At 51.9% G+C, this 24934-nt stretch overlaps 2 protein-coding genes across 7 annotated transcripts in view; one reads left to right on the forward strand and one right to left on the reverse strand.

Moving 5' to 3' along the window:
* The window catches only part of DENND3 (DENN domain containing 3), a 31605-nt gene extending 29067 nt beyond the window's left edge, over window positions 1-2538 (forward strand). For all 4 annotated transcript variants that reach the window (XM_021550384.4, XM_085572610.1, XM_085572607.1 and 1 more), the window contains one exon: window positions 1071-2538. In XM_021550384.4, the coding sequence (XP_021406059.3) occupies window positions 1071-1271 (201 nt within the window). In that variant the 3' untranslated portion in view covers window positions 1272-2538. The remainder of the gene's footprint in view (window positions 1-1070) is intronic.
* A 16568-nt stretch (window positions 2539-19106) lies between these two features.
* SLC45A4 (solute carrier family 45 member 4) overlaps window positions 19107-24934 on the reverse strand; it is an 84305-nt gene continuing 78477 nt past the window's right edge. For all 3 annotated transcript variants that reach the window (XM_021551489.4, XM_021551488.4, XM_021551490.3), the window contains exon 8: window positions 19107-24920. In XM_021551489.4, coding sequence (XP_021407164.2) covers window positions 24558-24920 — 363 coding nt within the window. In that variant the 3' untranslated portion in view covers window positions 19107-24557. The remainder of the gene's footprint in view (window positions 24921-24934) is intronic.

The following is a 24934-nucleotide window of genomic DNA, read 5'->3' on the forward strand; positions in this document are numbered from 1 at the left end:
TGGTAGGGCTGTCAGTCACAGGCTTTAATTAAAAACAAGCTATTGTTTTTCTTTAAGAAACTGGAGAAAACTCAGCTACATGCTGTGTCTCTCTGAAATAGAATGTGTTCTGTATGGTACCTTGGCCTGTGTCTTTTATTACCTATTATTTGACCCAATCTCTCTGGCTGTGATTTAATTTTGAACTTGCTGATGCCACAGTTCTCTGGAGAGCAGCAGGTTCATGAATTTCACTGCCAGTCTGTACAGAGAAGTACTTTCTTCTCAGTGGAACAGAACTATTTCTAGTTCCCATATGTCCCTGACTTCCTTAATTTCAGGGTGGAACAGTGATTCAGTGGTTCTACATTCAGTTTATCTGCTCTTCTGTTAGTTCATAAACCTTTTGTAAAGGCTCCTTAGCTGTCTTCTCTCCAACCAAAGGAGTCTTGGCTTTTCCATCTTCCCTGCTGGGAGTGGTGAGGCCCTGGCATAGATTGCCCAGAGAAGCTGTGGCTGCCCCTATCCTGTTCAAGGCCAGGTTGGATGGAGCCCTGAGCAACCTGGTCATGTGGAAGCTGTCCCTGACCATGGCAGGGGATTGAAATGAGATCTTTTAAGTCCCCTTCAACCCAAGCCATCTTCTGATCTTTGCTCATATGACCCCAGGACACAGCTGTTCCTTTTTCTTGGCAGTTTTAGGTGCTCTTCCCTGGATTTTCTCTGCACTTGTGGGCATGCTGTGCCTTACACAGGGGTGAGGGAGAGCAGCCCCAGTGCCAGCACGATCAGCAGCTGAACATTCCAGTGTGGGGCACAGAGGGTTTCCTGAGCTGGAACCAGAGGGGAGCAGAGACAACCACCAGGAGCCCTCAGCTCATACCACAGCAGCTGAGATTTGGAGGTGGCCAGGAGCCATGGTGGCCAAGCCCCTTATTTATACTGATGAGGAAATTTTCAGTGTTTCCCTTTTCCAGCCAAACATGAGGGAACCCTCACTGTACCAATGTGCCACATAAACCTCCTTGACTGTGTCCTGGACTGAAATGTGAAATAGTGAAAATGACTGTGGGTTTATTTTGTTTCCCCAGCTGTGGGTTGGTAGCAGTGGGAAGCTGCAGGGCAAGAGCAAAGGGAAGATCTACGTGGTCAGTGCTGAGAGGAAGAGTGTGGAGAAGGAGCTGGTTGGCCACGCCGATGCGGTGAAGGCTCTGTGCTCGGCAGAGGACAGGTACGTCCTCAGCGGCTCTGGGAAGGAAGAAGGGAAGATTGCCATTTGGAAGGCTGGATAATCACACTATTCCAAATGTGTCTGCCTCCTCTGGGGAAAGACAAAGACCTGGGACTGTGTTTACTTCAGCATTTTGCATCTACTTCAACCACCTGCCAGTGTTATTATTGTGTATTTATTTGGTTTCTGTCCCTGTGTTGTATAAAATGGAAATCAAAGCAAATCTTGCCTCACACCCTGTCCTGCTCCTGCACATTTGGTAAAGGAACAGAAATGGGAGAAGGCAGGTCACTGTCTTCCCAACTGGGCATGAGGTGGTGTGGAGGGTTGGGGTTACCTGTGTGGGGCAGGTCACATTGGGACCAGAGCCAGCTTGGGAATTCCATGGGAGCTCTCTCTCAGCAGTGCAATGTTGCTTAAAAAAAAAGGATTTAACGATGCCTTTACAGACTGTAATAAGTGGAAAAGGGCACTGAAAGGAAAAAGACAAGTGCACAGACTTGTCACTGTGATCATCTTTCTGAGCTCAGAGCTGTAGGTGGGCAGTGTCCCTTACCCTTGATGAGATTTCTGGGGCTGTTTTGTTTATAATGAAGGCACAGACAGCTCTCCCTACAGCACTGAAAGCTCCTCCAGCTGAAACAAGGTATTTCCAATGAATATTTTAAGTTTTTAAATGTATTTTTTCTTTGAAAACAATGCACAGCACTTGGCATTTGGAACAGTTTGTGAAACTGATTTTTTTTTTTTAACTGAAGCATTAATTTATTTAATTCCTGTATATATTATATTTGCTTTTGGAAGTATCTCTGAGTCTCCATGCAGACTAACCTCTGCTCCTCCTTCCTTCAGTTCTTGTTCCTGCAATCAGAGGAACTGCTGTTATTTTGGGTATTTTAAGTTCTGCACAGTTCTGAAACCTCTTCTCAATCCCTGGAGCAAGCATCAGGGGCTGCAGCCTGGAGGAGTCTCCAGAGCAGCATTCCCTGATTGGGGCTTGGTCCACAGTGGTTTTTCCAGTGGTGACATTTATCTGCAAAGCAAAACAATGCATCTGTGTAGAATAGTTTTATCTGCATCAGTGCAGAGTGAAACACAGTGTCTAAAAGACTGTAAATAGAAGGACAAAATGGGCTTAATAAATATAAACCAGTGATGGGCTAAATAGAAGAGTATAAACAACTGGAAAATATTATGACTAGAAATTTTATGACTCTGTATAATATTTCTGCTGATAAAAGTTTTTATCATAGCATGGTAACAAAAATTTTACTTTTTTTAGCTTTTATATCAATTTAAGAATATTAAACACTATATTGATACTCTGACCTCTGTACATTGTTTTCCTGTTGATACTCAAGAATGATGATTTTAGCACTGACTTGTTCCTCTCTGTGCTGTAATGAATAATTGCCTGGGATTTTCTCTGTGCATGTTCTCCTTTCTGAAACAGCTTCTGCTGTAATGTGTCCACCTTTGAGCCTCATATCTGTGACTTTCAGGTTTTTTCTTTCCTCCCCTGGCTTGGTTAAGCTGCTTGGGGTAAGTGACAGGAATTATTTACTGAATTCAAAGACACACAAGGGCTGTTAATGAACTTTCCCTAACTGCAGAAATGAACCAGCTGTACCAACCTACTGCCCACCTGTTGCTGTCTTTACTGATTTTCATTTCTAGCATACTTTTTAGACCTGGTTTTGTCTTCTTAGCTGGTTTTTAGGTGCTCACTGACCGTCTCAGCTTTGCTCCAGGATTTCAGCTGTGGGAATGGACCTGCAGTCACAGCACTGTGAGGTTCTGTTCAGTTTTCAGTAGTTTCAGGTACTTCCTGTGGGCCCCTTGGTGTGGGAAGGCACGTCTGAGCTCCTCAGAGCCGCTCTTTTCCCTTCTGCCAGCTGAGAGCTTGGCCAGGTGTAGTTGCCTCTGTGAGTCTCTGTCTCCCAGAGAAGGGATAAAAGGAGCAGGAGCTGCCCCTGGCAGGAGAAGGGAGGCTGTGAGTGATTGGGTTGAGCACTCCCCATCCCTCTCTGGCCCTATGGCTGCAGGGAAATGTTGCCTGTTTCTTTGGAACCTCAAAGCTAATGTTTGTTCAGCTCCTTTTTGCTGCTGTTTGTTTGGGTTTTTTTTGGTTTTTTTTTTTTTTTTTCCCTAGTCTCCCAACCTGAAAAACCTGAGGAGCAGACAGACCTGCTAGGAGCCCATGGTGGTCTTCATCCTATGGTCCAGTTTTTGGAGGCACTGTGTAGAGAAGGGAGTTGGACTCAATGATCCATATAGGTCACTTCCAAATTGAGCTGTTCTGTGATTCTTTGATCAAACCAAGGGGTGGCAGTGTCTGCTTCCAGAAATAACCCCTCTGTGGAGGTGGGAGTCACTTGGAAATTCAGGCTCTTTCATGTTGGCAGCGATCTTCCCAGTCGGGCCATGCAGGGAGGGAGGAAACAGCCTCAGCCTGTGCTCACAGGCTGCTGGGGGGTTTTAAGGGACCAGGCCCCATTTTCCTTCAGTGCCATCTGAGTTCTTTTGGAAGCAAATGGAACTAAACTCCATCTTCACCCCGTGATGTGCATTCCTTACCTGTTTGCATCCCTGTCACCTGCCACTGTAACCTGCAGGATTCCTTCTGGCATCTTCCTTCCTTCTCCATGATGAGTTCTCGGATGTCTTGACACAGGTCCCCTGCTCTTGAAAGCAGTGGGTGACTCTGTGCCACCCCAGCTGTCAGGACAGGGACACTGCTACACAAATGAACAGAATGCTACCACCAGCCACACTTGTCCCCAGGATTTGGGCCACTGTTCTCCTGAAACTCATCTCTAGCCCTGCTGGGTGGCTGCCCCTAGCCCCTTTTTGAGATATGATGGGCTGGGGAACAGTGGAGGGGGATGAAGCATGGGGAAGAGCAGGGCTGGGGTGAGGAGAGGAAGAGATTAAACAGGCAACAGGCCAAGCAGTGTTGTGTCAGTCTTTTGTCACCCCCTGTTTCTCTGCACTGGGATCCTGATGGTTCCTCTAGAGGTGGGGACTATAGGTCACTCATTCAGGGTTAACACCTTTCTCCAGACTATATTGTTGTTGCTATCCAGGGACGCATTTTCCTATCTGCCATGTGAAGAGAGAATTTGCCTTCTTGTACATGCCGTGCCAAATTGTGATTCCCACACAGCCCAGCATGTGTCCCAGACTTGAACCTATGTAGAAATATCATCACAGTGGCCAAAACCCCTTTAAATTTCATCTGGTTACTCCTTTGAAAGAAAATAAAGCGTCTTTTTCAAAAAGTTTAGGAACACAGGAGCACCAAGGAAAATCGCCCCTTAATCAATGTGGGGATGAGGGAAATATGATCACAAGGAATGAGTAAAAGCCTGAGGTATGGAATGCATTCTTTGTCTGGGCCTTCAACAGGCAGATGGGTTATTCCTAGGACAAGCAGTGCCCTGAGCTGGCACACAGGGACAGGGAGCAGACCAGACCCCCTGCAATCCTGGAGGAAATCGTCAGTGTCCTGTGCAGCCACTTGGGCGCTGCCAAGTCTGGGGGTCTGACCCAGAACCTCCCAGAGAGGCTGAGGGAGCACAGGGAAGTGCTGGCTAAGCCTCTCATCGATCTTTTTTTGCCATTTTTCCTGGCCAGTTGGGGAGGTCCCAGATGAGTGGAGGTGGCAGTGTGACAGCCATGCCTAAGAAGGGCCCAGGGAGGATGTGGGGAGCTGCAGGCCTGTCAGGCTGGTCTCAGGGCCCAGCAAGGTTCTGGAGCAGATGATGGTGAGGGGGATGACAGGGCCCAGAGAGGACAGCTGAGGGATCCGTGTCCCTCAGTGAGTGTGGGTTTAGGAAAGGCAGGTCCTGCCTGAGCAACCTGATGACCCTTGGGCTGTGGGTGGCCCGCCCCAGTCCTGAGGGGCAAGCAGGGCATGGAATCTCCCTGGATTTGAGCAAAGCCTTTGATGCCATCTCCCACAGCACAGTCCTGGAAAAGCCGTCTGGCCAGGGCTTGGGCAGGGGCGCTCTTTGCTGGGTTAAGGACTGTCAGGATGGCCACATGCAGAGAGTGGTGGGGAATGGTGCCGCATCCAGCGGTGTCTGGTCACGAGCTGTGTCCCCTGGGCCCAGTCCTGTTCATTGTGTGTCCTGCGGGTGTGGGCAAGGGCATGCAGGGTACCCTCAGTAATAACTTTGTGATGACACCAATGTGGGTGGGAGTGCTGATTTTCTGGAGATTAGGATGGCTCTGGAGGCAGAAGTAGCAAGGCTGGCTGGGTGGTGTGAGGCCAGCGGGGTGAGGTTCAAGAAGAGCAAGGCCTTGGTGCTGCCCTTGTGTCCCAAGAAGCCCCTGCTGTGGCCCAGGCTGGGGGCAGAGTGGCTGGGAATGTGCCCGGCAGGAAAGGCCTTGGGGTGCTGGCTGAGAGTAGCCAAATGTGAGCCGGTGTTTGCCCAAGTTGGGGAGGAGGAGAGTGGCATCCTGGGCTTCTGTGTCAGCACTAATGTGGCCACCAGGAGCAGGCGACAGCGTGACTGTCACTCTGTGTCGGGCAATGGGGAGGCCAGACCTCGAGTGCTGTGTGTAGATGTATGGCCCTGTTGACATGGGATTAGCGAGAGATTTCTGTGCGCAAATTAAAGTGCCAATGAGACCATTTATGGAAGTTAACAATGGGGATTTTATTGAACAAGATAGGTGGGGAAGAGAGATAGGGATGGGACAGAGGAGGGCGAGAAGGAAAGAGGGTGAAGAGTGAGGATGGTGCGTGGAAGATTGAGGGTGGGGGGATATGCGGAAGAGCAAGACTAGGGTGGGGAGAGGAGAGATCAAGCAGAGTTCAGTGCAAGATGCTTGATTCCAGCAGCATCCTCTCGGTCCATCCTGACCCTGCACGTCTCTGCCTTGGGCATCCCAGAGGTTCCTGTAATGGTGAAGCCCTAGGGTCATTCATGAGGAGTTAACAGCTTTCTCCAAGTTATGTAACAGGTATCTAGGGAGGTGTTTTCCTATTTGCCATGTGAAGAGAGAATGGGTTTGCCTTCATTTACCTGCAAGGCTGAGGCCCAAGTAGAAGTTGTCAGCTCCCAATGCAGCCTTGAAGGGAAGGGTGGGGATGCCCCTGGAAAATGTAGCCCAGGCCTGGAGTCATCTCCTGTGGGATTCTACAAGGTAGCTGTCATCCTTGCTTAGCCAGCTCTCCCTGACCAGGCTGCCTTGCTGTTGGCTTGGGGGGTGAGGGGCTGGGGCTGGCAGCAGGACCTACCTTGAGCAGGTGGTTGCCTTGGGTGCCATCCATCCATTCAGTGCATCAGGTGTTTTACTCTCCCTGGTGCGATAGTCTCCGGGAGCTGTGGCTGCCCCTGGGACCTGGACATCTGCATCATCCCCAGGGTAAGGCGGCATCTTTGGTGACCGTCCCGGTGCTGGCCCCGGGCTCACTGCTCCGGCTGCCCGCTGAGGCAGCTGAAGGAGAAAAGGCGGCGCAGAGCCCGCCGGGCCCTCTTGGCCGTGGAGCACCATCGCCGTGGGGCCGGGGGCTGCGGGACGGCCGCGCTGCCAGTGGGGCAGGCAGGAACACTGCGTGCCAGGGGCTGGGCAGGCACCGGGCAAGGTCCTGCCGGCGGCTCATCCCCACAGGGCTTTTCCTGGGGAGGGGCAGCCTGGGCACGGCCAGCCTCCATGCCTGCTGCGCCGGCCTCCTCCGCGGCATCGGCAGGCGAGATGCAAACCGCGAACCCCTTTGGGTCTTTGGACAGCACCTCGGGGAGAAGCTCGCTGGGCTCCTTGCCGCAGGGATCGCTCTCCTGAGAAGAAGGTGCTGGCTCTTCCTCTTCTTCTTCCGGTGGGAGAGATAATGGGCTCTCAGGCTCGCTGTCCTTCTCTCCTGCTGCTGCTCTGCCAAGGAGCTCTCCTTCCTCCCAACTTTCCAGGAGCTTGGTTAGAAGAGCATCGCAGGAGGGTTCGTGGCCAGAGGCAGTGCCCAGGTGTGCCAGCTGGTCAGGAGGTGCCGTCTCTGTTTCTGTCTCTCCCGCTGATTCTTTGGTCAGGTCCAAAATGCTGCAGAGCCCCTGGGAGCCTGCAGCAAGTTCTGGGCCTACACTTGACACATCCTGGAAGACACATCCTTCTTTGTCTTGTGGTTGCAGAAACAAGGCACTCTCTGGCTCTCTGTCCCTCTCTCCTGCCTCTTGTCTGTGAGGGAGCTCCTCTTGCTCCCAGTTTTCCAGGAGCTCCTTTACGAGAGCATCACTGGACAGCGAGTCCTGAGAGACAGGGCACAGCTCAGCCAACAAATGGTCAAGAGACACAAGCCCCGAGTGCTTTGGTGTCTCTCCTGCGGCATCTTTGGTCACGCAGAATGCGCTGTGCCTCTCCAAATGGGCTGCAGCAGGCTCCAGGATGGGGCTTGGTGGGTCCCTGAGGATGCTGCTGGACCTCACGGGGCTTTCTTTGTTCTCCAGGGAGGAGAAGATGGCTCTAAACATCTCGTCATAGACTTTATCTTCCAGTTCCTCCAGCTCCTCCCTCTTCTTACGCAAACGATTCATCAAAGCCTCCTCATCCCCTGGGCACAGCCGCTTGCACCGAGCAGTTGGCTTGGCTGGCTGAGGAATTCCCTGCGGCTTCTGGCGGGCTCTTAACCACTTGGGGCTTCCCAGGGTGGACCTGTTCTCCCGCAGATAGGGGCCCAGGCCTGCAAACAGGTCGCTGCAGGTTTTGCCCCCTTGCCTTGCCTGCACCTTGATGAGCTCCTCTGTCTCAGAGTGCTCCAGGTGCTTCCATGACGGCTGGGTGGCAGTGCAGGGTGGCACACCCCGTGCGGCTGGCACGGGTGGCAGGCCATTGCCCTGCCCTGCTGCTGGCCCATGACATTTGTGCAGCAGTGGCTCGGCCTGACGGGGCCGCCCGTGGGCATTCGCATCCTGCTGCTTCCACATCTTGATCAGTCCTTGCCAGAAACTGGCCAGAATGACCAAGAAGAGCTGCTGCCTCCAGAGAAGCTGCTGCCTCCTCAGAGAGCTGCTCTCCTGGGAGTGGGCACTGCAGGGTGAGGTAGCCCCAAGATCTGCGACATGGACCCGTGTCACAATGGTCTCAGGGCATGATGCCACTGCGGGTCACAAAGGCCTGGTGGGCATGGCTGCCCATCGCCAGTCCCTGAGGCCTGGCGGTTTCCATGCTGATGTCCCTGGTCAGCAAGGCCTTCTTTAGGCTGTTGCCCCTTGATTTGCCTACGCTTGTTCTTCTCTCATTGACCTGTAGCTCTCTCGTTGTATGTTTTGTAATCTGCTCCTAAATATGCGCTAGTAAGCCCTGTGCCGTGCCAAAGTGTGATTCCCACCCAGCCCAGAATGTGTCCCAGTTTTGAACCCAGGCAGCAATATCATTGCATTGGCCAAAACTTCTTTGATTTTCATCTGGTCACTTTTTTAAAAGAAAATAAATAGTCATTTTCGAAAAGTTTAGGAACACAGGAGCACCAAGGAAAATTGCCCTTCTGAAATCAATGTGGGGATGAGGGGAATGTGATCACAAGGGATGAGTAAAAGCCTGAGGTACGGAATGCATTCTTTGCCTGGGCCTTCAACAGGCAGATGGGTTATTCCTAGGACAAGCAGTGCCCTGAGCTGGCACACAGGGACAGGGAGCAGAACAGACCCCCTGCAATCCTGGAGGAAATCGTCAGTGTCCTGTGCAGCCACTTGGGTGCTGCCAAGTCTGGGGGTCTGGCCCAGAGTCCCTCAGGGAGGCTGCGGGAGCCCATGGAAGAGCTGGATAAGCCTCTGTTCCATCCTTCAATGTCATCAGACCTGGCCAGTTGGGGAGGTCCCAGATGAGTGGAGGTGGCAGTGTGACAGCCATGCCTAAGAAGGGCCCCAGGGAGGATGTGGGGAGCTGCAGGCCTGTCAGGCTGGTCTCAGGGCCCAGCAAGGTTCTGGAGCAGATGATGGTGAGGGGGATGACAGGGCCCAGAGAGGACAGCTGAGGGATCCGTGTCCCTCAGTGAGTGTGGGTTTAGGAAAGGCAGGTCCTGCCTGAGCGATCTGATGACCCTTGGGCTGTGGGTGGCCCGCCCCAGTCCTGAGGGGCAAGCAGGGCATGGAATCTCCCTGGATTTGAGCAAAGCCTTTGACTCCATCTCCCACAGCACAGTCCTGGAAAAGCCGTCAGGCCAGGGCTTGGGCAGGGGCGCTCTTTGCTGGGTTAAGGACTGTCAGGATGGCCGCGTGCAGAGAGTGGTGGGGAATGGTGCCGCATCCAGCGGTGTGTGGTCACGAGCTGTGTCCCCTGGGCCCAGTCCTGTTCAGTGTGTGTCCTGCGGGTGTGGGCAAGGGCATGCAGGGTACCCTCAGTAATAACTTTGTGATGACACCAATGTGGGTGGGAGTGCTGATTTTCTGGAGATTAGGACGGCTCTGGAGGCAGATGTAGCAAGGCTGGCTGGGTGGTGTGAGGCCAGTGGGGTGAGGTGAAGAAGAGCAAGGCCTTGGTGCTGCCCTTGTGTCCCAAGAAGCCCCTGCTGTGGCCCAGGCTGGGGGCAGAGTGGCTGGGAATGTGCCCGGCAGGAAAGGCCTTGGGGTGCTGGCTGAGAGTAGCCAAATGTGAGCCGGTGTTTGCCCAAGTTGGGGAGGAGGAGAGTGGCATCCTGGGCTTCTGTGTCAGCACTAATGTGGCCACCAGGAGCAGACCACAGCGTGACTGTCACTCTGTGTCGGGCAATGGGGAGGCCAGACCTCGAGTGCTGTGTGTAGATGTATGGCCCTGTTGAGATGGGATTAGGGAGAGATTTCTGTGCGCAAATTAAAGTGCCAACGAGACCATTTATGGAAGTTAACAATGGGGATTTTATTGAACAAGATAGGTGGGGAAGAGAGATAGGGATGGGACAGAGGAGGGCGAGAAGGAAAGAGGGTGAAGAGTGAGGATGGTGCGCGGAAGATTGAGGGTGGGGTGATATGCGGAAGAGCAAGACTAGGGTGGGGAGAGGAGAGATCAAGCAGAGTTCAGTGCAAGATGCTTGATTCCAGCAGCATCCTCTCGGTCCATCCTGACCCTGCACATCTCTGCCTTGGGCATCCCAGAGGTTCCTCTAATGGTGAAGCCCTAGGGTCATTCATGAGGAGTTAACAGCTTTCTCCAAGTTATGTAACAGGTATCTAGGGAGGTGTTTTCTTATTTGCCATGTGAAGAGAGAATGGGTTTGCCTTCATTTACCTGCAAGACTGAGGCCCAAGTAGAAGTTGTCTGCTCCTAATGCAGCCTTGAAGGGAAGGGTGGGGATGCCCCTGGAAAATGTAGCCCAGGCCTTGAGTCATCTCCTGTGGGATTCTACAAGGCAGCTGTCATCCTTGCTTAGCCAGCTCTCCCTGACCAGGCTGCCTTGCTGTTGGCTTGGGGAGTGAGGGGCTGGGGCTGGCAGCAGGACCTACCTTGAGCAGGTGGTTGCCTTGGGTGCCATCCATCCATTCAGTGCATCAGGTGTTTTACTCTCCCTGGTGCGATTGTCTCCGGGAGCTGTGGCTGCCCCTGGGACCTGGACATCTGCATCATCCCCAGGGTAAGGCGGCATCTTTGGTGACCGTCCCTGTGCTGTCCCCAGGCTCACTGCTCCGGCTGCCCGCTGAGGCAGCTGAAGGAGAAAAGGCGGCGCAGAGCCCGCCGGGCCCTCCTGGCCATGGAGCGCCATCGCCGTGGGGCCGGGGGCTGCGGGACGGCCATGCTGCCAGCGGGGCAGGCAGGAACGCTGCGTGCCAGGGGCTGGGCAGGCACCGGGCAAGGTCCTGCCGGCGGCTCATCCCCACAGGGCTTTTCCTGGGGAGGGGCAGCCCGGGCAAGGCCAGCCTCCATGCCTGCTGCGCCGGCCTCCTCCGCGGCATCGGCAGGCGAGGCGCATACCGCGAACCCCTTTGGCTCTTCAGGCAGCACCTCAGGGAGAAGCTCGCTGGGCTCCTTGCCGCAGGGATCGCCCTCCTGAGAAGGTGCTGGCTCTTCGTCTTCTGCTGGGAGAGACAAGGGACTCTCAAGCTCGCTGTCCTTCTCTCCTGCTGCTGCTCTACTATGGAATTTTTCTTCCTCCCAGCTTTCCAGGAGCTTGTGTAGAAGAGCATCGCAGGAGGGTTCGTGGCCAGAGGCAGTGCCCAGGTGTGCCAGCCGGTCAGGAGGTGCCGTCTCTGTGTCTGTCTCTCCCGCTGATTCTTTGGTCAGGCCCAAAATGCTGCAGAGCCCCTGGGAGCCTGCAGCAAGTTCTGGGCCTGCACTTGACACATCCTTGAAGACACATCCTTCTTTGTCTTGTGGTTGCAGAAGCAAGGCACTCTCTGGCTCTCTGTCCCTCTCTCCTGCCTCTTGTCTGTGAGGGAGCTCCTCTTGCTCCCAGTTTTCCAGGAGCTCCTTTACGAGAGCATCACTGGACAGCGAGTCCTGAGAGACAGGGCACAGCTCGGCCAACAAATGGTCAAGAGACACAAGCTCCGAGTGCTTTGGTGTCTCTCCTGCAGCATCTTTGGTCACGCAGAATGCGCTGTGCCTCTCCAAATGGGCTGCAGCAGGCTCCAGGATGGGGCTTGGTGGGTCCCTGAGGATGCTGCTGGACCTCATGGGGCTTTCTTTGTTCTCCATGGAGGAGAAGATGGCTCTAAACATCTCGTCATAGACTTTGTCTTCCAGTTCCTCCAGCTCCTCCCTCTTCTTACGCAAACGATTCACCAAAGCCTCCTCATCCCCTGGGCACAGCCGCTTGCACCGAGCAGTTGGCTTGGCTGGCTGAGGAATTCCCTGCGGCTTCTGGCGGGCTCTTAACCACTTGGGGTTTCTCAGGGTGGACCTGTTCTCCCGCAGATAGGGGCCCAGGCCTGCAAACAGGTCGCTGCAGGTTTTGCCCCCTTGCCCTGCCTGCACCTTGATGAGCTCCTCTGTCTCAGAGTGCTCCAGGTGCTTCCATGACGGCTGGGTGGCAGTGCAGGGTGGCACACCCCGTGCGGCTGGCACGGGTGGCAGGCCATGGCCCTGCCCTGCTGCTGGCCCATGCCGTTTGTGCAGCAGTGGCTGGGCCTGACGGGGCCGCCCGTGGGCATTCGCCTCCTGCTGCTTCCACATCTTGATCGGTCCTTGCCAGAAACTGGCCAGAATCACCAAGAAGAGCTGCTGCCTCCAGAGAAGCTGCTGCCTCCTCAGAGAGCTGCTCTCCTGGGAGTGGGCACTGCAGGGTGAGGTAGCCCCAAGATCTGCGACATGGACCCGTGTCACAATGGTCTCAGGGCATGATGCCACTGCGGGTCACAAAGGCCTGGTGGGCATGTCTGCCCATCGCCAGTCCCCGAGGCCTGGCGGTTTCCATGCTGATGTCCCTGGTCAGCAAGGCCTTCTTTAGACTGTTGCCCCTCGATTTGCCTACGCTTGTTCTTTCATTGACCTGTAGCTCTCTCGTTGTATGTTTTGTAATCTGCTCCTAAATATCCCCAAAGATGAGCTGTGCTGTGCCAAAGTGTGATTCCCACCCTGCCCAGAATGTGTCCCAGCCTTGAACCCAGGTAGAGATATCATCCGAATAGCCAAAACATCTTTGAATTTCATCTGGTTACTCCTTTGAAAGAAAATAAAGCGTCTTTTTCACGAAGTTTAGGGACACAGGACGACCAAGGAAAATCGCCCTTCTTTAATCAATGTGGGGATGAGGGGAATGTGATTCACAAGGGATGAGTAAAAGCCTGAGGTACAGAATGCATTCTTTACCTGGGCCTTCAACAGGCAGATGGGTTATTCCTAGGACAAGCAGTGCCCTGAGCTGGCACACAGGGACAGGGAGCAGACCAGACCCCCTGCAATCCTGGAGGAAATCGTCAGTGACCTGTGCAGCCACTTGGACGCTGCCAAGTCTGGAGGCCTGGCCCAGAGTCCCTCAGGGAGGCTGAGGGAGCCTATGGAAGTGCTGGCAAAGCCTATCATCAACATTTTTTTGCCATTTTTCCTGGCCAGTTGGGGAGGTCCCAGATGAGTGGAGGTGGCAGTGAGACAGCCATGCCTAAGAAGGGCCCAGGGAGGATGTGGGGAGCTGCAGGCCTGTCAGGCTGGTCTCAGGGCCCAGCAAGGTTCTGGAGCAGATGATGGTGAGGGGGATGACAGGGCCCAGAGAGGACAGCTGAGGGATCTGTGTCCCTCAGTGAGTGTGGGTTTAGGAAAGGCAGGTCCTGCCTGAGCAACCTGATGACCCTTGGGCTGTGGGTGGCCTGCCCCAGTCCTGAGGGGCAAGCAGGGCATGGAATCTCCCTGGATTTGGGCAAAGCCTTTGATGCCATCTCCCACAGCACAGTCCTGGAAAAGCCGTCAGGCCAGGGCTTGGGCAGGGGCGCTCTTTGCTGGGTTAAGGACTGTCAGGATGGCTGCGTGTGGAGTGGTGGGGAATGGTGCCGCATCCAGCGGTGTGTGGTCACGAGCTGTGTCCCCTGGGCCCAGTCCTGTTCAGTGTGTGTCCTGCGGGTGTGGGCAAGGGCATGCAGGGTACCCTCAGTAATAACTTTGTGATGACACCAATGTGGGTGGGAGTGCTGATTTTCTGGAGATTAGGATGGCTCCGGAGGCAGAAGTAGCAAGGCTGGCTGGGTGGTGTGAGGCCAGCGGGGTGAGGTTCAAGAAGAGCAAGGCCTTGGTGCTGCCCTTGTGTCCCAAGAAGCCCCTGCTGTGGCCCAGGCTGGGGGCAGAGTGGCTGGGAATGTGCCCGGCAGGAAAGGCCTTGGGGTGCTGGCTGAGAGTAGCCAAATGTGAGCCGGTGTTTGCCCAAGTTGGGGAGGAGGAGAGTGGCATCCTGGGCTTCTGTGTCAGCACTAATGTGGCCACCAGGAGCAGGCCACAGCGTGACTGTCACTCTGTGTCGGGCAATGGGGAGGCCAGACCTCGAGTGCTGTGTGTAGATGTATGGCCCTGTTGACATGGGATTAGCGAGAGATTTCTGTGTGCAAATTAAAGTGCCAACGAGACCATTTATGGAAGTTAACAATGGGGATTTTATTGAACAAGATAGGTGGGGAAGAGAGATAGGGATGGGACAGAGGAGGGCGAGAAGGAAAGAGGGTGAAGAGTGAGGATGGTGCGCGGTAGATTGAGGGTGGGGGGATATGCGGAAGAGCAAGACTAGGGTGGGCAGAGGAGAGATCAAGCAGAGTTCAGTGCAAGATGCTTGATTCCAGCAGCATCCTCTCGGTCCATCCTGACCCTGCACATCTCTGCCTTGGGCATCCCAGAGGTTCCTCTAATGGTGAAGCCCTAGGGTCATTCATGAGGAGTTAACAGCTTTCTCCAAGTTATGTAACAGGTATCTAGGGAGGTGTTTTCTTATTTGCCATGTGAAGAGAGAATGGGTTTGCCTTCATTTACCTGCAAGGCTGAGGCTCAAGTAGAAGTTGTCAGCTCCTAATGCAGCCTTGAAGGGAAGGGTGGGGATGCCCCTGGAAAATGTAGCCAGGCCTCGAGTCATCTCCTGTGGGATTCTACAAGGTAGCTGTCATCCTTGCTTAGCCAGCTCTCCCTGACCAGGCTGCCTTGCTGTTGGCTTGGGGGGTGAGGGGCTGGGGCTGGCAGCAGGACCTACCTTGAGCAGGTGGTTGCCTTGGGTGCCATCCATCCATTCAGTGCATCAGGTGTTTTACTCTCCCTGGTGCGATTGTCTCTGGGAGCTGTGGCTGCCCCTGGGACCTGGACATCTGCATCATCCCCAGGGTAAGGCGGCATCTTTGGTGACCGTCCCGGTGCTGGCCCCAGGCTCACTGCTCCGGCTGCCCGCTGAGGCAGCCGAAGCAGAAAAGGCGGCGCAGAGCCCGCCGGGCCCTCTTGGCCGTGGAGCACCATCGCCGTGGGGCCGGGGGCTGCGGGACGGCCATGCTGCCAGCGGGGCAGGCAGGAACGCTGCGTGCCAGGGGCTGGGCAGGCACCGGGCAAGGTCCTGCCGGCGGCTCATCCCCACAGGGCTTTTCCTGGGGAGGGGCAGCCCGGGCAAGGCCAGCCTCCATGCCTGCTGCGCCGGCCTCCTCCGCGGCATCGGCAGGCGAGGCGCAAACCGCGAACCCCTTTGGCTCTTCGGGCAGCACCTCGGGGAGAAGCTCGCTGGGCTCCTTGCCGCAGGGATCGCCCTCCTGAGAAGGTGCTGGCTCTTCGTCTTCTGCTGGGAGAGACAAGGGACTCTCAAGCTCCCTGTCCTTCTCTCCTGCTGCTGCTCTACTATGGAATTTTTCTTCCTCCCAGCTTTCCAGGAGCTTGTGTAGAAGAGCATCGCAGGAGGGTTCGTGGCCAGAGGCAGTGTCCAGGTGTGCCAGCCGGTCAGGAGGTGCCGTCTCTGTGTCTGTCTCTCCCGCTGAGTTTTTCGTCAGGTCCAAAATGCTGCAGAGCCCCTGGGAGCCTGCAGCAAGTTCTGGGCCTACACTTGACACATCCTGGAAGACACATCCTTCTTTGTCTTGTGGTTGCAGAAGCAAGGCACTCTCTGGCTCTCTGTCCCTCTCTCCTGCCTCTTGTCTGTGAGGGAGCTCCTCTTGCTCCCAGTTTTCCAGGAGCTCCTTTACAAGAGCATCACTGGACAGCGAGTCCTGAGAGACAGGGCACAGCTCGGCCAACAAATGGTCAAGAGACACAAGCCCCGAGTGCTTTGGTGTCTCTCCTGCGGCATCTTTGGTCACGCAGAATGCGCTGTGCCTCTCCAAATGGGCTGCAGCAGGCTCCAGGATGGGGCTTGGTGGGTCCCTGAGGATGCTGCTGGACCTCATGGGGCTTTCTTTGTTCTCCAGGGAGGAGAAGATGGCTCTAAACATCTCGTCATAGACTTTATCTTCCAGTTCCTCCAGCTCCTCCCTCTTCTTACGCAAACGATTCACCAAAGCCTCCTCATCCCCTGGGCACAGCCGCTTGCACCGAGCAGTTGGCTTGGCTGGCTGAGGAATTCCCTGCGGCTCCTGGCGGGCTCTTAACCACTTGGGGCTTCCCAGGGTGGACCTGTTCTCCCGCAGATAGGGGCCCAGGCCTGCAAACAGGTCGCTGCAGGTTTTGCCCCCTTGCCCTGCCTGCACCTTGATGAGCTCCTCTGTTTCAGAGTGCTCCAGGTGCTTCCATGACGGCTGGGTGGCAGTGCAGGGTGGCACACCCCGTGCGGCTGGCACGGGTGGCAGGCCATGGCCCTGCCCTGCTGCTGCCCCATGCCGTTTGTGCAGCAGTGGCTGGGCCTGACGGGGCCGCCCGTGGGCATTCGCCTCCTGCTGCTTCCACATCTTGATCGGTCCTTGCCAGAAACTGGCCAGAATGACCAAGAAGAGCTGCTGCCTCCAGAGAAGCTGCTGCCTCCTCAGAGAGCTGCTCTCCTGGGAGTGGGCACTGCAGGGTGAGGTAGCCCCAAGATCTGCGACATGGACCCGTGTCACAATGGTCTCAGGGCATGATGCCACTGCGGGTCACAAAGGCCTGGTGGGCATGTCTGCCCATCGCCAGTCCCCGAGGCCTGGCGGTTTCCATGCTGATGTCCCTGGTCAGCAAGGCCTTCTTTAGGCTGTTGCCCCTTGATTTGCCTACGCTTGTTCTTCTCTCATTGACCTGTAGCTCTCTCGTTGTATGTTTTGTAATCTGCTCCTAAATATGCGCTAGTAAGCCCTGTGCCGTGCCAAAGTGTGATTCCCACCCAGCCCAGAATGTGTCCCAGTTTTGAACCCAGGCAGCAATATCATTGCATTGGCCAAAACTTCTTTGATTTTCATCTGGTCACTTTTTTAAAAGAAAATAAATAGTCATTTTCGAAAAGTTTAGGAACACAGGAGCACCAAGGAAAATTGCCCTTCTGAAATCAATGTGGGGATGAGGGGAATGTGATCACAAGGGATGAGTAAAAGCCTGAGGTACGGAATGCATTCTTTGCCTGGGCCTTCAACAGGCAGATGGGTTATTCCTAGGACAAGCAGTGCCCTGAGCTGGCACACAGGGACAGGGAGCAGACCAGACCCCCTGCAATCCTGGAGGAAATCGTCAGTGTCCTGTGCAGCCACTTGGGTGCTGCCAAGTCTGGGGGTCTGGCCCAGAGTCCCTCAGGGAGGCTGAGGGAGCCCATGGAAGAGCTGGATAAGCCTCTGTTCCATCCTTCAATGTCATCAGACCTGGCCAGTTGGGGAGGTCCCAGATGAGTGGAGGTGGCAGTGTGACAGCCATGCCTAAGAAGGGCCCAGGGAGGATGTGGGGAGCTGCAGGCCTGTCAGGCTGGTCTCAGGGCCCAGCAAGGTTCTGGAGCAGATGATGGTGAGGGGGATGACAGGGCCCAGAGAGGACAGCTGAGGGATCCGTGTCCCTCAGTGAGTGTGGGTTTAGGAAAGGCAGGTCCTGCCTGAGCAACCTGATGACCCTTGGGCTGTGGGTGGCCCGCCCCAGTCCTGAGGGGCAAGCAGGGCATGGAATCTCCCTGGATTTGGGCAAAGCCTTTGACTCCATCTCCCACAGCACAGTCCTGGAAAAGCCGTCAGGCCAGGGCTTGGGCAGGGGCGCTCTTTGCTGGGTTAAGGACTGTCAGGATGGCCGCGTGCAGAGTGGTGGGGAATGGTGCCGCATCCAGCGGTGTGTGGTCACGAGCTGTGTCCCCTGGGCCCAGTCCTGTTCAGTGTGTGTCCTGCGGGTGTGGGCAAGGGCATGCAGGGTACCCTCAGTAATAACTTTGTGATGACACCAATGTGGGTGGGAGTGCTGATTTTCTGGAGATTAGGAAGGCTCTACAGGGTGGCTGGGTAGTGTGAGGCATGTAGAATGAGGTTCAAGCAGAGCAAGGCCTTGGTGCTGCCCTTGTGTCCCAAGAAGCCCCTGCTGTGATCCAGGCTTGGGGCAGAGTGGCTGGGAATGTGCCCGGCAGGAAAGGCCTTGGGGTGCTGTTTGACAGTGGCAAAACCTGAGCCGGTGTTTGCCCAAGAGGGCAAGGGGAAGCGTGGCCTCCTGGCCTTCTGTGTCAACACTACTGTGTCCAGGAGGATTAGGCGGGTGACTGTCCCTCTGTGCTGGGCACTGGGGAGGCCACACTTCGAGTGGTGTTTCTAGGTTTTGGCACTGTATGGAAGGCTGTCGTTGGAAAGGGTTGCCAAACACTTAGAGGAGCTGCCCAGGGAGGTGGTGGAGTCACTGTTCCTTGAGGTTTTTAAGGAAAGACTGGATGTGACACTCAGTCTTCTGGTCTGCTTAAGAAAGGTGGTGATTCGTCATAGGCTGGACTCCATCTTGGAAGTATCTTCCACTGTAATCAATTCTGTGATGATTCTATGAAAAATGAACCAAACCCCAGGCAAGAATTGACTTCTCAGAGCTGCTGATAGCTGTTCTGAGGAATTTCCTTCAGGAAGACTCACAGATGAAATCTGTTAAGAAATCAAATGGGACAAATGAGCTCTTCACTGTAAGTTTACCCATCAGCTGGTGTTTGTGATCTGGCTCCAGCTTTCCCCTCTTGTTCACAATGGTCTGAGAGGTTGATGAGTTTGGATGTGAACTGATTTCTTTGGGAGCTGCTTGTGGTTATTAAATCATAGACTCAGAGGTGATTGGGGAGACCCTCAGCTCTTCAACCCTAGTGATGGCATGAGTGATTCTGTGTGATTCTGTGTGACAGCTCTTTGTCAGAGCAGAGCCTGGAGCTGGGGACACACACCTGTCCCAGGTATCCCCATTTTGCTCCACCTGTGCTCTCTCCTGGCTTACACCTGAACCCTGCAAGTGTCAGGTGAGTTTAGAACCGTCTCTGAATTGCAACACCTGCACTCTTGCCAGGCAATATTTGGCAATAGTGTTTTTGGAAATATTCACAAAGCTCTGGGGTGCAGGTTAGTGTTATTTGCTTTGCACAGCTCAAGGATCAGGTATCCCTCTACTCACCTTCCCTACAAACACCACAGGGACGTGAGCCACCAACTCTTACTGAAATGTTTATTAAGATTGAACTTCGGAACAACAGATTGGAACACAATGTCTCGTGGAGTAGAATATTTCTAAACTGATTTTTTTTCTTTTCTATGCATAAATGAAAAAAAAAATCAAGATTATACAAAAAGAACAGAAAGTGCAGAACACAATAAAACAGTTCTCATGCAACAATTTTTTAACCTTTAAACAGAAAATAAGCTCAACAGTGTAGAAATAAAAATCATACATACATTATGCCGTCTACGCACTCAAACATTCATCTGTGACATCACTTTTCTTTATCCCTTTTTCCTCATAAAACAACATTATGTGTTTAACACATGCTTATAAACATTGCTAAACTCAGCAAGAGCTATTATAGTGCCCCAACTTAATAAGTTGATAAAAAAGTAGTTGTCATATGGCCAGTTCACAAAGGAACTAAATATTCTTTTTCTTTTTTTTCTTTTTTTTTTAATTTTTTCCCCGCTATGAGATGCCTATATGCAGCTTTCTAGTAATACGAGGCATTTAGAATAAGCTGGTCATTTGGCTACTTAAAAGGGCTTAGTGTTCATGTTACATCACATTGGGAACTGCTAATTTGTTGAGAGAAAAATCTGGATTGTGGGGTAATTTATTACAATTTGGCTGTCGCTAAGGTCTGAGTAGGTGCACAGTAAATAAGGTGACACTGAGTTTGAATAAATGCTCCCAGAGCTTCACCCCAAACTTCCAAATTTAAGAATAAATGTGCCAGAGCAGGTCAAATTGAACTATGCTCTGCATTTTCCTTAAAATTTTATCAGGTTGCAAGGGCATCAAAAGCCCTTTAATTACAGCAGATACTCTCTTTAGGTGGGGATGTATTTTTCCGTCCTGGGCACCCCTTGTACTCCCAGGGGCAAGGGAAGCTGAGGTGGAAATTCAGGTGAAGCTGCTCAGGTTGAGGAACCAAACCAAACTGGTTTTCCAATTTGGAAATTGAAGAAGGTGATTTTAATTTAAACAAAAGGAAAACCTGGAACTCCTTAATGAGCAGATCACTGTGTGCAAGTGCCATGCCAGGAAAAGGAATTGAGCCTTTTATTTTCTAAGGCAGTTTCTGAACTGCTGAGCCTCAAATTCAAACCCCAGTTGGTGTTTGAGATGCTGCAGCTCCTTTGGATGCAACATGACAAGGAGAAAACTTTGGGTAATTCCACTTTTTCCAAATGACCATTTTGTGACATGCTTTACAAACGTTCAGCGTTGTCATTTAAGGAAGGAAAACAGATAAAGGACTCTCTGGAACCATAAAGTTTCTGCAAAGAAAAATAAAATTTGGTATTTCTTCCACACAGTCATCAATAACATTTCTGTGCAATATTTGGTGTCCATTACATTTATTTGGCCTATTCAAAGGAAACGAGGACAAAACAGCTGCAAAGAAAACCAACTTCTCTTTCACGACAGACACTTCAGATGCCGAAGCTGCTACATGTGCTTGGAATATCATGCAGGAGTTCATTTGTTCATTTAAATAGGATACATGTTTATAGCTGAGCTTGTCTTGCATTGGACTAGGATGAGGGAAACCTGGAAGAACTCAGTTGAAAACATAGTGGATGTACAGTGACAGCAACACACAACCACCAAAGGTATTTTGGCCCGAGCAGTGTGTGTCTGGAAATGTACAAAAACACAGAGGTACAGACACACACACATCCCTAAAAAGCCCCAAATCTCAGCACCTGCTTCCTGCACTTCACTCCTGCCCAGATGTCCCAGCTCTCCCAGGAACAAAGTCTGACTTTCTCTACCTTTATTCATAGATGTGACCTCAACCTGCATGGCTGTGAGATCTGGCAGCCAGGAAAATCCTGCTTTTCATGGTGGATACTGGAGGAAGCCAAGCTCACCCCGGACCAAGGGCAGGGGACATGTTCTTAACAATGGAAGCAAGGGTTTAATGAGGTACCTGGCAAAAAGCACCGTGGTTGCTGCTGTCCTTCCAAGTGCTGTGGGGTTCAGATCAGGTGGGAGAGGGATAAGAAAGACTCAGTCCTTGCCTATGAAGAAAACCTCATGCAGCCTGTTCCATCCTTGGGTCTGAGTGCCACCATTAGCATTGATGTGCTGGGAATATTTCAGAGCCTAGAAAAAGGCTCCAAATGAAAGGGGAAAAGGACACTGTGTGTTTCAAGAGCACAAACCTCTGCTGGATTTACTGGCCTCCTCACTCCTGATGATGAACAACCTCTATCTTTCCACAACAACTCACAGCCAGCCCCAGCAAAACACCATATTTGTGTTATTAAAAGGCTATTTAGGCAATAAATCTCTATGAAAGTCATCAGACTAGCAGGAAGAGAAGCCAAGAGAAACTAAGAAATTATTGCTTCTGGAGTCTGAAATTGCTGTCCACAAACAGCATAGATCTCACTGGACTCATGGAATAACCCAACAGGGCCAAACCCACACTGAGCCTTTCTGAGGGGTGAAAGTTAAAGCTTCTCTGCTCTCACATGAACCACACAGTATTGTACTTCTTTAATTGTGGCAAAAAAAATCATTTCTGTATGAAAAGATAAAGTAAGGGACAGATGAAGAAATAAACCATCACCCGCTCTGCACTGAGCAGTGCTGGGGCTAGAAAGATAATTTGCACATCCAAGGAAAAGCCCTTGGGAGACCTCAGCAGGTGAAGCCAGTGTGGGGGCTTCCCAGGCTGGCCCAAGGACAGGAAAAGATGCTTTGGCTGGGGCTCCCCAAGTTAATTCTTCAGGCAACACTACAAAAACTTCAGCGCATTTACAATGAATAATTATTTCCTTTGCCTTTACCAGGGAGTGAAATCAGCTTCCTGCTGTGGCAGTGTGCGTATTCCTGCGTTATGAGCCCCATAAACAACTCCAAACACAGATTTTAACATCCAATTCATAGAAATGGAGCCATGCCAAACACTATCTATGACAAAACTGGCCCTGCCCTGCCTTTGCTTGAAGCCTCTGGGTTTGAAATGAAAGGTCCTTCTTCCCTCCTTGCCCTTCTCTGGCTGAGAAGGCTCTATAAATATGGGTGAGCTCACTCCCAAAATGTTTTCATGTTCCCTCTGTGGGATCTGAAGTCAGAGGGAGCTTCAGCCTCTCCACCCCCTCTGCAGCTACTTGGTCAGTGTGACAGTGCAGTCAGAGACTTGGCTTAGAAAGTGCAATGTGGAGTAATGGAGATTTGATCCATGCTGGTCCATGGAACCCTTGGGAAAAAGGTAATGCTGACACCAGTGAGAAGATGTAGGTTTTTAAACTGTTGAAGAACCTTTCCAGCAGTAGAGATTAAAATAAGGAGTACTTGACAGTGGTTATTTAACCAAAAGCAGAATCTTCAATGAGCTTCAAAACTAAAATATTAAAGCCATTTAAAAATGTGTAACTCAGCATGTAATTTACATGAATGCCAGTTCTAGGGTGAAACACAACACTTGTCTCTCACACATGAACATTACCAGAATATATTAAATGTAACTGAGATGATAAAATTCACGGCAGAACTTCTCACAGCTGCTTTCTTCAGTAAGGTCTCACACTCTTCAGTAGTATTGCTCCCCTGGCTGAACACAGTTCACAGTACATGTTCTATGTAAGAAAATATTCACCAAAGAAAAAAAGAAAGACTTCCTCAAGACACTGGAAAAAACAAATACAACCCCTAAGTCCTGTGTGATTACATGTACTTCAGTGCTCTGTGATGTCACCAGCCTAGAAACATTGTCACCCTTGATAGCAGAGGCCATAGGCATTGACTGGAAGCCTTCAGAGAAACACACGGATGCCACCTACAAATACATCCAAACATCCACTTCTCAAAAACATGGACATTTCAAGTAATTAATTAAAAACTGCTTTTCATATTGAAATATAGCTTCTTTGTCTGAATGCCTGGTTTGCAGCATGACTGACACAGGCATTTGCAAGTCCTGGAGGAGGAGGAGTTTGAGGCAGCAGGAATCTCACACCGTGCTGTGTTTGCCTGTCCAGCACACGGATTGATGGCAGCCCGGGGGCCCAAGCCAAAACGAGTCAACAGCATCACAAACATGTCTTACAAATGACAATAGGAAGTTTGTGAAACACAAGTTTTGAAAGTTGTTTTAAATGGCTGCTGGATAATGATCCAAATCTATTTCAAATCAACTTAGCATAACTCTTTCAACCTCTTTCCAGAAAAGTATCTTTGCACTGCAGCTGTGTCCTGAATCACAGAAGGGAACATGGAGGATGTGATGACAACATTGGTACAGCAGCTCAAAACAGCTCTGGCCTACAATTCCTCCAACACAGGGACAGCAACAGCAACATTTGAATTTTAAGGCCTAAAAACTGTTTCTGACACAGATTTTTATACACCCAGACTATGCCATAAAGTGACGAAGGTAGGCCTTGGGTTCTCCTTGTACTGACCCCGTGCCTTTACCTCAGCTGCTGCATTCCCAGCCAGGAGGTTAAAGGATCGTAAAAAGTGCAATTAATCAATGATTTCCTTTCCCTACGGAAGAGAATCCGCACGCCCCCTCCCACAGAGCTGACCCCAGAGGTGCCCTTTCTCCACGGCAGCTTCATCCAGAGATGATCAGGTTTAAATGCTGAGAAAACCCCCGAGTTCACCAGCATGTGAAACTCTCAGCTAAAAATTGTCACAGCGTATTCCAACGACATTCAAAAAATGCAGCACTTGTGATAAAGAAACCTATGAGTGCTGGCCACCTCTCCCAGCTGCTGCTCCTTCCATCTACAGCTGACATCCAGCACCCAGTGACACCCTTTCCTGACAAGCAGCAGATTTGGGAGTGGTTGTGAATAGTATGACTAAAAGAATTCATGGCAGTTTCTTAGAAACTGCAGTAATTGCTTTTTTTTTTTTCCTTGAAAATAATTGCAAATAAAAGGAGTCTGCAGTAATTGCACTAACAAAAACATGAAGTCTAAAATTAACGTAGCTGTCAGACCAGTAATATCATGCTCATGAAAAAAATCAATTGATGTCTAAGCATAGTGAAATCTGAAATGTTCAGACAAAAAAATGGCAAGAGACTATAGGTCGAGATAGCTTCCATTTTCTGTTAGTTTAAAAACAGCTGAAAACTTAATTTTTCTAACTGCTAATTGTATACACTGTGAGTTTCATGCAGATTAATAAAACTTATTTGAAATCTAAATGTATTCTTAATAAAAAAGTGTTCAGAAATGATGTTTCTAAATTGTAGAGAAAGCAATTAGCATCAGAGCCACCTGCTCAAACCTAGAGGAAGGACTACAGAATTTAATTTACATTTTTGCACGAAACTGCCTCTTCTTCTGCAAATTTTAGCTAAAAGTAGTGAAGGTCCTAATTTGCTTTCCTGGAAAAAAAAATCCACAACAAAAGTTCTTGATCCTGCACCTGCACTCCTTGGAATGTGGGTGAACAAGCGTCGGCGGCCTCACACGGCCGACTCGCCCTCCGGCTCCGCTGCCGCGGCTCCTTTGCGCGTCAGCTTCAGCACCGTCGGCTTCTCCGCGCCCGCGCCGCTGCCCTCGGCTTTCTCTGGGGGACCGAGTCCTTTTGGCTCTTCCTTTGGCTCTTCATTGACTTCAGGGTAAATCACCAAGAAAGTCGCTGTCAAAAAACCCAGGAAGGATCCCACCGAAGCCACCATGGGGATGACTCTGACCGTGCCGACCATGTCCACCACGCCGCCAAGCGCGGAGGCCACCAGGATCTGGGAGATGTAAACCTGACACGACAGGATGGCGCAGTCAATGCCAAACCCTCGCTTCGAGTTCCCAGGGCTGTGGTGAATGTACTGCAAAAAGACAA

This window comes from Lonchura striata, chromosome 2, assembly GCF_050655825.1.
Source record: "Lonchura striata isolate lonStrDom1 chromosome 2, ASM5065582v1, whole genome shotgun sequence".
NCBI lineage: Eukaryota > Metazoa > Chordata > Aves > Passeriformes > Estrildidae > Lonchura > Lonchura striata.